Raw genomic sequence first — 11,060 nt, forward strand, 5'->3', positions numbered from 1 at the left:
TTTCCGAAAACCAACAATGGATTCATGATCTTAATCCCAGATTTTTTTAGATTCAAATTCTACCATCTGCTGTGGTGCGATTCAAACCTGGATACCCAAAGCGTTACATGGGTCACTGGGATAACAATCAAGTGACAGTACCACTAGGCCACAGCCTCCCCATTGGACTTTTAGAGTCCAAATTTCCAATCATAAAATCTAGAATTATATTAACTTTTTCTTAGAGTCTTATCAACTTAAAATGCTGCCTTTTGAAGTCATGTGAATCCGCATGTGCAAATTCTTCAGCTTTCTGACAGTACAAAGGCTATTTCTATTCAAAGTATAATCACCTGGGAGTCTTTTGTTAAGCATAATGCATAATCTCATGTTTACTGACACCAAATTTCAGCTACCAATTGTAAGCCTACTATCCTGATATCTCAAGGGCTTTTCCCCGAAACATCGACTCTCCTGCTCCTCGGATGCTGCCTGACCAGCTGTGCTTTTCCAGCACCACACTCTCTACTCTAAACTCCAGCATCCGCAATCCTCACTTTTGTCTAGGTGACCTCAATGCTGTAGCCTGTCCTGATTTTATAAAACTGCAGCTAACTTATGAGCTCGGACTTTTTTCATTGGAGAAAAGGAGGAGGAGAGGGGACCTAATTGAAGTATACAAGATAATAAGAGGCATAGATAGAGTCGATAGCCAGAGACTATTTCCCAGGGCAGAAATGACTAACATGAGGGATCATAGTTTTAAGCGGGTTGGAGGAAAGTATAGAGGGGATGTCAGAGGCGGGTTCTTTACACAGAGAGTTGAGAGAGCATGGAATGCGTTGCCAGCAGCAGTTGTGGAAGCAAGGTCATTGGGGACATTTAAGAGACTACTGGACATGCATATGGTCACAGAAATTTGAGGGTGCATACATGAGGATCAGTGGTTGGCACAACATCGTGGGCTGAAGGGCCTGTTCTGTGCTGTACTGTTCTATGTTCTAACTTACCATTTTTTTGTAACAAGTTCCAACACCAGTCACCAAAACTTTGTACAAATCACTAAATGACACATGGAATAGAAACTGCCTCAGACCAGAAAACCTGGAATGTTAGCCACTTCCAGCAGTATGCTGAAACTTCCCATAACTCCAACTCTGTGTTCTTCCTGCTAGCCAATTTGTAATGCAGTTAGCTACTCTCTCTAATTTCTGAACTGTTAATCTCACTCCTATCTCGATGATACCTTTTTGAAAGATTTCATGAAGTCCAAACAGATACATGTACTGCACCTACCATCTCCAACCCCTTATGAACTCAGAGGTTTGTTCAACATAGTCTTCACTTTGCAAACTATGTTGGCCAGTTCTAATTAGCTTATCTGAATGAGTGGTCATTAAAACTTTAATTAGAGATTCTGCAACTTGCCAACCACAAATTTCAAATGAAGTGGTCTTTAATTTCCCAAATAATTACTGGCTCTTTCTATAAAATAGACATTACAGTGAAGACATATTTGTTCTGTGGCACACCTAATAATGTCCCAAAACTTAATTACTTGGCCTCAGCAGTATCCTGTCTCTCTTTCCTGAATCAAGACTGTAGGATGTATTTTGAGGAGAAAGTGAGGTCTGCAGATGCTGGAGATCAGAGCTGAAAATGTGTTGCTGGAAAAGCGCAGCAGGTCAGGCAGCATCCAGGGAACAGGAGAATTGACGTTTCAGGCATAAGCCCTTCTTCAGGGCAAAGGCTTATGCCCGAAACGTCGATTCTCCTGTTCCCTGGATGCTGCCTGACCTGCTGCGCTTTTCCAGCAACACATTTTCAGTGTAGGATGTATTTTGTCTTTCTTGGGGCCCACTAACTTATTCACCATTTTCCTTTTCTCTATCATAAACTCACTTCCAATCCCTTCCACATCTTTCTCTTTAGACATGATTAGACACATCATAAATGGAAGCATTCTATCTTTTAGATGATTGGTAAAATTCCAAATACATTGCTGTCCCCAAAGTTTCTTTTGATTAGAATTCTATCACTCGGCAGATTACACCTTTAACTGTAACATAAGTTTTCATTCTGAGGAGTTTCCATAGTTACCTTTACAATTTCTTGTGCTCATCTAAAGCTCTGATGTCCACCAAATCCTGTTCGCCTCTCGTCTCTTTGCTAGTTGACCTACATTGTCTCCTCATCCAGCAATGCCTCAATTTAAAAAAATCTAATCCTTTTATTTCAATCCCTCCATGCCCTCACCTGTCCTTAACTCTCTGATGCTCTCAAACTTGACAACGCATTCCTCTTTCCCCACCCTCAAGATCTCTGTACCCCTTCAATTTTTAATCACTCCTTGAATGTCATTCATTGAGCTTCCAAGCCCTAGCATCCTTTATTACCTTCTAAACCTCAATCTCTTTCCTCCTTTTAGACAGTCTTTGAAACTAACCTCTTTCACCAAGCTTTAGGTCACTTGCTTTAATAGCTTCTATAGCGAAACGATATTTAACAATTCCTCCGCTCAACATAGTAAAACTCCCATGTGTTAAGGGCACTACATAAATGCATGTTGCTGTTTTTATGCAGCCAGGTACAATAGAATCCCTGCAGTGCAGGTAGAGGCGATTTGGCCCATCGGGTCCGCACCGACCCTCCAAAGAACATTCCACCCATAACCCCACATTTCACATGACTAATTCTCCTAGTCTACACGTCCCTGGACACTGTGCAATTTAGTATGACTAATCCACCTAACCTCCATATTTTTGGACTGTGGGAGGAAACCGGAGCACCCAGAGAAAACCACGCAGACATGGGGAGAATGTGCAAACTCCACACAGACAGTTGCCCGAGGCTGGAATCACACCCAGGGCCCTGGTGCTGTGAGGCAGCAGTGCTAACCAGTAGACCACCATGCTGCCCTGATCAATGTGATCTACAGTCCGATTTAGAAGATCTACCTATGGCCAAAATGTGAAGCGACTCTGTAAAAATCTTAGTCCTCGTGGAATATCCAGATCAGAGGTGTTCGGGCCCAATTACTATGTAAATACAGCAATGTCCTAAACTAAGTTGTTAGAGACTCTAAGTGCACAGAGAAAGACTTAGGGCTGATATCCACCAGACTCTTCTCACCACTTGAAAAAATTCCACCATATGACCAAAGACATGAGCAGTAGTAGACCATTCAGCCCATCGAGTCCGATTGATCACACACAAGGAAAACAACTTCTCAGCATCTTCCTGTCAAGCCCCTCATGAATCCTTTTGTGCTGCAGCTTTCTGCAGATCTTCTCCACTTAAACAATATTCATCTCTTCTATTCTTCCTGTCAAAGTACATCACCAATACTGCTCTCTCCAACATAAAAGTATTAGGTTCTCCAATTCGAAATCCTATACCAACAAGTCATAGTACTATTTGGGTGGGAAAGCTGGTCAACTTTCTTCGTTATTCCTAATGCCTTTTGTTTTAAAACATCTTAGGGATTTAGACTCTTCATTGGACGTCAGTTTAGCTCGGTCACCCCTAATTTGGAGGGCTGATGTTTCAAGCCCAGGACTGGAGCACACAATGTAAACTGGCAATTACAGTGCAGCTGGAAGATTGGTGCTGCACTAGACTGTCAGCCTAGAATCCATACTTTAACAACCTGATGACTCAAAGACACAAATGTTATATCTGAATCACTACAGTAATAGGAGCAGGGGTAGCCTATTCAGCCCTTTGAGCCTTCTCCACCAGTCAATATGATCATGGATGGTCATCCAACTCAGTCCCTGATCCCACTTTCTCCTGATACACTTTGATCCCTTTAATCTGGAAAACCATAGCTAGCTCCATCTTGGGTGCCATAGTGGCTCAGTGGTTAGCACCACTACCTCACAGCACTAGGGACTTAGGATTGATTTCACCCTCGGATGACCTCAGAGTACATTGGGATCTTAATCAGATGGAAATGTGTTGCTGGAAAAGCGCAGCAGGTCAGGCAGCATCTAGGGAACAGGAGAATCGACGTTTCGGGCATTAGCCCTTCTTCTTAATCAGATGGGCCAATGGGCCGAGGAGTGACAGATGGAGTTTGATTTAGATATATAGGAAGTGCTGCATTTTGGAAAGGCAAATTAGGGCAGAACTTGTCGACTTAATGATAAGGTCCTGGAGATTGTTGCTGAACAAAGAGACCTTGGAGTGCAGGTTCATAGTTCCTTGAAAGTGGAGCCGCAGGTAGATAGGATAGTGAAGAAGGCATTTGGTATGCTTTCTTTTATTGGTCAGAGCATTGAGTATAGGAGTCAGGTGGTCATGGTGTGGCTGTGTAGGACATTGGTGAGGCCATTTTTGGAATACTGTATGCAATTCTAGTCTCCCTCCTATAGGAAGGATATTGTGAAACTTGAAAGAGTTCAAAAAATAATTACAAGGAAGTTGCCAGGGTTGGAGAATTTGAACTACAGGGAGAGGCTGAACAGGCTGAGGCTGTGTTTCCTGGGGTGTCAGAAGTTGAGGGGTGACCTATAGAGGTTTATAAAATAATGAGGGGCATGGATAGGGTGAATAGACAAGGTGGGGGAGTCCATAACTAAAGGACAGATTTAGGGCGAGGGGAAAAGATTTAAAAGAAACCCAAGGGGAAACTTTTTCATGCAGAGGCTGGAGGGTGTAAGGAATGAGCAAGTCATGGAAGCTGGGACAATTGCAACATTTAAAAGGGCATTTGGATGGGTATATGAATAGAAAGGGTTTATGGGGATACGGGCCAAGTGCTGGCAAATGGAACTAGATTAATTGAGGGTATCTGGTTGGCATGGATGAGTTGGACTGAAGGGTCTGTTTCTGTACTAAACATCTCTGTGACTATCTGTGTGGAGTTTGCACATTCTCCCTGTGTCTATGTGGGTTTCCTCCAGGTGCTCTGTTGACCTCCCACAGTTCAAAGATGTGCAGGCTAGGTGGATTAGTTTTGAGGGAATATGCAGGATTTGGGGAATTGGGGAGTGGGGGAGGGGCTGCTCTTTGGAGGGTTAGTGTAGACTCGATGGCTTGATTCCTCACTTTAGGAATTCTATGATTCAGGTCAGCACTATGGGACTGCTGCATTCTCAATCATTCTGAATGAGAAATTGAACAGGGTCTGTCCTCTCAGATGGGCTTAAAGAATCTCAGAAATATTTCTAAAGGAGAGCAGGACAGTTTTCCCTTAAGTCTTGGCCAATATTTATCCCTCAACCAGCACGTCTAAAAAAAATTATAACATTGCTCCCCCTGTATGAATTAGCAATGACATTTCCATTCCATTAGTGACTGAATTTCAAAAAGTATTTAATTTAGGGCATCTCAAAGTCGTGAAATGAAAGTTTTGTTTCATTGCGTCAGGCTCTATAGATGGAATTGCTGATTATTAACAATTTTAATTGTCTAATCTGACCTTTTGTACTATGGAATTCTACCTTGACATTAATAGACTGCAAAAGTCCATTCGCTGCAAAGAAAATAGATTTTCAATTGGGAACCAAAGGATGACAATTGAAGACAATTGGCCAGCTAAGCAAAAGAAGAGAATATGTTTCAGGCAGTGAGTTGTTATGATCTGCAATGCATTGCCTGAAAGAATGCTTAGAATTTGGCTCAGTAACAAACTTGCAAAGGGGAGAATGATAAATACGTAAAAATTCAAAGATTGCAGGTTAATGGGGAAAGTGCAGGGGAACTGGGTTAATTCCAAAGTCCCTTCTGAGTATAGTGGGGTCAAATGTCCTTCCTCTTTGCTCCACACTAAATATTTGCATATCTTCTTGGAGACACAATAGGGGCAGTAACACATTGCAATCGTCTCCACAAATGAGGCAGTTCTGCTAATTAAACAGCTGTGAGCAACTTTGCATTGTCTCATCTCGACACCAGCACACAAAACCAGTTCTTCCAGATAAACACGCCCCACACAAAACTTCAACTGATACTAGGTTCAATTGGTGTTCACAAGAGCAACACACTGGCATAGCAGAGTGAATGGCCTGTGCTCATAAACACACTGATATTAATCAGCTCATCCTCAGTAGCGTTGCTCACAGGTTGCCAGGAGTCCATCTTTTGGACTGCGTAGTTTTGATGGAACTACACTCAAGCAGCTTAAAAACTGATCAGACTGATCTAGCTTGGCATACAGTGGGGTCAACCAGAGATGAGGTGCTAAGGGAAGGTTCTGAAGATTTTCAGTTGCTCACACAACCCTGGTCCTGCTTTCTGCGCGGGAAAGCAACCAACCAAAATAACAATCAGTGATTGGTTTTCTTTACATATTTCTGCCATTTTAAAGTGGATAATCCAAACAATTAAGTGTAGCAATGTAATAACTTGGAGTGAGTACCAGTGAGATAAAGCTTTTTTTGTGGATTTTATAACTTTAAAGATTGTTCGCCACTGAGCAGAGGTGGTCATGCGAAGATTTAGGAAAGGTATTTCGAGTATTGCACTTTGGTAATAGAAACAGGAACAGGACTTATCCAATTAATGGTAGGGCCCTGTGTAGTGTTGTAGAACAGAGAGAGACCCAAGGGTTCAGGTACATAATTCTTTGAAATTTGCGTCATAGTAGACAGGGTGGTTAAGAAGGTGTTTAGCAACCTTGCTTTCATTGTCCAGACCATTGAGTGTAGGAGTTGGGACATCATGTTGAGGTTATACAGGATGTTGGTGATGTCACTTTTATGTGCAGCTCTGGTTGCCCTTTTATGAGAAGGAGATTATTCAATTGAAGAGGATTCAAAAAAATATTTACCAAGGTATTGTCAGGATGGAGGTTTTGAGATATCAAAATTGACTGGAAATGCTGGGTCTTTTTTCACTGGAACATAGGAGGTTAAGGGGTGACTTTATTGAGGTTTACAAAACCATAACGGGCATAGATAATGTGAATGACAAGGTTATTTTCCCTAGGTGGGGGAGAAAACTAGATGGTATATTTTCAATGTGAGAGGTGGAACCTTTAAAAAAGGATGAGATGGGCAACGTTTTATTTTTACAGAGAGTAGTTTGTGTGCAAAATGAACTTCCAGAGAAAGTGGTGGGTGTAGGTACATTTGGATAGGTTCACGAATAGGAAAGATTTGGAGGAATGTGGGCCAAACACAGGTAGGTGGAACTAGTTGAGTTTGGGAACATGGGCCAGCATGGGCCAACTGGACCGAAGGGTCTGTTTCCGTGTGTATGACTTTATGACTCATAAATACAAGGGATGTTGACAGTCTCTTCCTGACAAATGTGAATTATCAATTGCCCATTAGCAGGAGGGTGAGTAACTAGAGGACACAGATTTTAAAAAGACTGGCAAAAGAACCAGAGAAATGAAATAAGGAGAATGCATTTTTTGAAGCAAAGTGACACTAATGATTTAGAACTCACTGACTGAATTTAAACAGATTCAACAGGAACTTTTGAAAGGAAAATACTCAAAAAAGGAAACAATTGCAGGAGTAAAGGCATAGAAACATAGAAAATAGGATAAGCCACTCAGTCCTTTGAGCCTTCTCCACCATTCAATATGGTTGTGGCTGATCTTCCAACTCAGCCCCCTGTTCCCATTTTCTCCCCATCCTTTGACCCATTTTGCCCAAAAAACTATATCTAACTCCTTTAAAACATTTAATGTTTTGACTTCAATCGTTTCCTGTGGCAGAGAATTCCACAGACTCACCGCTCTCTGGGTGAAGAAATTTTTCCTCATCTCAGTCCTAAATGACCTACACAATATCCTGAGACTACAACCTCCAAGTCTGAAGTCGCTGGTCATTGGGAATTTACCGCCCAGTCCTGTTAGAGTTTTATAAGTTTCTAAGAGGTTCCCCTCACCATCCTCATCCTTTTCCTCAACTCCAGTGAATATAGTCCTAATTGATCCAATTGCTCTTACATCAGTTCCTCCAGCACAGGAATCACTGCAGTACCATGGGGATAAACAGGGAGAGTGGGTCTAATCAGATAACTCCATTAAAGGCCAATGATTGACCGGATGCATAAAGTTCTGCATTGTTTGATGATAAACCAGTTGAGATTGTCTTGTAAACACAGCCCTTGTAAACCTGCAAGTATTATTACCACCCTCCAAGTTAACCATCATCCTGACTTGGAACTATACCCTTCTCTGTCACTGAGTCAAAACCGTGGAACTCCCTCCCTTAAAGCACTAGGGCGGTCCCTATGCCCCATGCACTGCAGCAACTGAAGGCCACCACCTTCTCCGGGGTAATTAGGGATAGGAAGAGCCAGTCCAGCCAGGAACACCTACAAACCAAGAATGTACAAAGGGGGAATTGGAAGGATCGTTCCACTTTGTGACTTTTAAGCTGTGCTTTCTGACTTTTTGTTTCACCTCAGAGGGGAGTCCTGTTCCAACTTACCAGTGTCCTGGTTCAGCAAGCGGCCATTGGAGTTGTACCACTGAATCTGCGGCTCAGGGTTGCCACTTACATTGCAGTTCATCGTCACACTGACTCCCTCTTTCACGATGATGTGATCCAGTCGCGAGGTGATGAAAGGCACCCATCCAGCCTCCTGCCCCGTCACATTTCCGTCACTACCATTTCTGTGCTGGGCAAGGGCACACAACCAGCAGCTGATGGTCAGCAGGAAGAAACTGCCATGCAGGCTAATCAGCACAGACATCTTCCCACCAGGTTCTTACTTGGCCCTTCTTGCCATTAAACGTGTGTGTAAGGGATACCTTTTCCCCATGTTAAGACGCACGCTGCGTTTCCACTTAGTTACAGGCTATGGCTTGTAAATTTTAATAAGCCACACTCAAAATCGATGCAACCTAGAAATTTAAAAAAAAATGTTCAAGCGGGTACAGGAACAGAGAAGCATACTATGCACAAATATTTGAAGGTGGCATGACAGGTGAACATAACAGTGACAAAGCCTATGGGATCCTGGGCTTTATAAATAGATGCATAGAATACAAAAGTCAGGATGCTGCATAGAAGATAGGTTCATAACATCATACAGAAGAGGCCCATTAAGTCTACACCAATTACAACAACTACTCTAACCTAGTCCCACTTTCTAGCACTTGACCCATAGAGTTGAGTGTTAAACCTAAATTAAACACCCGCTTGGCCCCAACTAGAGAATTGGGTCTTAATTCAGGTGCCATGCTTAAACAAAGACATGAAGAATTTGGAGAACTTACAGATGTGACTTGCCAGAATGGTTCCAGGGATAAGGGACTGTAGTTATGTGGACAAACAGGGAAGTCTGGATTGTTCGTCTGAAGCAGATAAAAGGAGGAGGAGCTGAAGGAGATTGGACAGAGGCTTTTATAAAATAATGAAGAGTTTAGGCAGAGTAAAAACAAAAGAGAAACTCTTTCCAGTAAGTGATATGTAGACATCAAGAGGGCACAGATTGAAGTGATTAGCAAAACAGCCAAATACAACACAAGGGAAATAAATCTACTTGCAAAACATATAATAAGGTGTTGTAACACAATGTCTAATTCAATGTTGCAGGGCAGTATAATGATAGGTTACAAAAAGGGAATACTTAAAGGGGAAAAAACATTAAAGTAACATGTGGGGGAAACACTGCACTTGTTCTTTAAAATAGCCAGTGTAGACTCAATGGAGCTGAATGGCTTTGCTCTATTCCGAACAATTTTAAGATATATACAAACATCTCATAACTGGGATAGCATTAAACCGAATCTGATTTCTTTCTACAGTACATGTGCCAAACTCTGAATAATTACTGTAAGTCTCTCACCAAAGATGCATAGAAGATGCTTCAGATTTATTACAGAAGTTTGTTTTGATCTAACGCAACTACAAAAAGAACCTCTGCACATACAACCAAATATGTAAAGACAAAAAAAAAGCTGTATTACAGATGTACTGGTACAAAAAAAAGCTGTCAGTATATTATATAGCTAACGTATGCAATGACCTATACTAGATATTGACTACATCAAAGGACATATACAATTAGAAACATTGAAAGAAACGACATATAAACAGAGGACATTCGGTTCCTTGCATCTGTGCTAGACAAAAAGAACTACCCAGTCTAATTCCACTTCTCAGCTCTTGATCTATAACCTTGTAGGTTACACAGAACGTGTCCAAATATTAGGTGGCACACAGAATAAATTAGGTATGCAACCAAATATGATAAATATGTCCCTTTGAGAAGCATATGGTGACACTGCATTATCAAAGGGGCTATGAAAAATGCGGATACATATAAAGCATATATGATGATATTTATAAAGATTGTTTACATGTGTCGTATGAACCTGTGGTCATAAACACAGGCTTGAGGTGTTAAACAGGCTATTCCTTACTCTCTGTACAATGGGAAGCAGGTAGCGTTAGCTGACAGTAAAGCATGTTACTCACCAGCTGATCCCTGTCCTCTACAACGGCAGTACTTTGTCCTCGTTCTCCTCTGCATGCACCAAGCTTCGGAAAAGCAACTCCCACCCCCACTTCAGCCTCTCATTGCACTCATTCTATAATCATTGCTCATGCATTTAGTAAGCATTTTGTAAAAATAGAATTAAAAGAGGTGAATTCTCTGATTTAATCCGAGGCTGTGTCTCTACCTGTGATTAACTTGTTGCAATTTTGCTTTCTGCACTGAGCAGTCATCCCCTCCCCTTTTCCCTTTAACTGGAGGAGGCGATACCCCTAGACTGGGGCTTTTTTGTAGTGACTGAGATGCAGCTCAGCTCTGCTTCTGCCTCCGCTACACTCACTCACTGACTGACGGCACAGTCAGCCCTGCCGCCCGGGACGCTGGATACAAACATCAGCGCCCAACCACTAGCGACAGTGCAAGGGCCCGCCCCGTAACCTGAATGACCCGCATCCTCACTGCGCGCAGAGCACCGCCCCCACCCGGGAATCTGAATGATCAAATGCGCACACTCCTTCCCACCCTCGCCCTGGCAGCTGTGTATTGAAGAATGCCTTCCCAACATTTTTGTTGGTGCTGCACAGCTGATCGATTGCTACCAGGGGTCTCCGAATCCTTAATCCCATAATAAAGGAATTGCATTATTATAGCGCCTCAGGACCTCGCAAAGCACC

General features: G+C 42.3%; 1 protein-coding gene across 2 annotated transcripts in view; it reads right to left on the bottom strand.

Moving 5' to 3' along the window:
• The window catches only part of LOC122565260 (microfibrillar-associated protein 3-like), a 46,131-nt gene extending 35,419 nt beyond the window's left edge, over window positions 1-10,712 (bottom strand). Inside the window, exons 1-2 of one of the 2 annotated variants that reach the window (XM_087973973.1) lie at window positions 10,368-10,712; window positions 8,443-8,788 (exon numbers count right to left, since the gene is read on the bottom strand). In XM_087973973.1, coding sequence (XP_087830099.1) covers window positions 8,443-8,518 — 76 coding nt within the window. In that variant the 5' untranslated portion in view covers window positions 8,519-8,788; window positions 10,368-10,712. Of the gene's footprint in view, window positions 1-8,372; window positions 8,789-10,367 lie in introns of both variants that reach the window. The other variant, XM_043721037.2, reaches the window with a different exon arrangement.
• Window positions 10,713-11,060: the final 348 nt, after the last annotated feature.

This window comes from Chiloscyllium plagiosum, unplaced genomic scaffold (genome assembly GCF_037043375.1).
Source record: "Chiloscyllium plagiosum isolate Xiang-an unplaced genomic scaffold, Cpla_swu_hap1 HiC_scaffold_2, whole genome shotgun sequence".
Classification (NCBI taxonomy): domain Eukaryota; kingdom Metazoa; phylum Chordata; class Chondrichthyes; order Orectolobiformes; family Hemiscylliidae; genus Chiloscyllium; species Chiloscyllium plagiosum.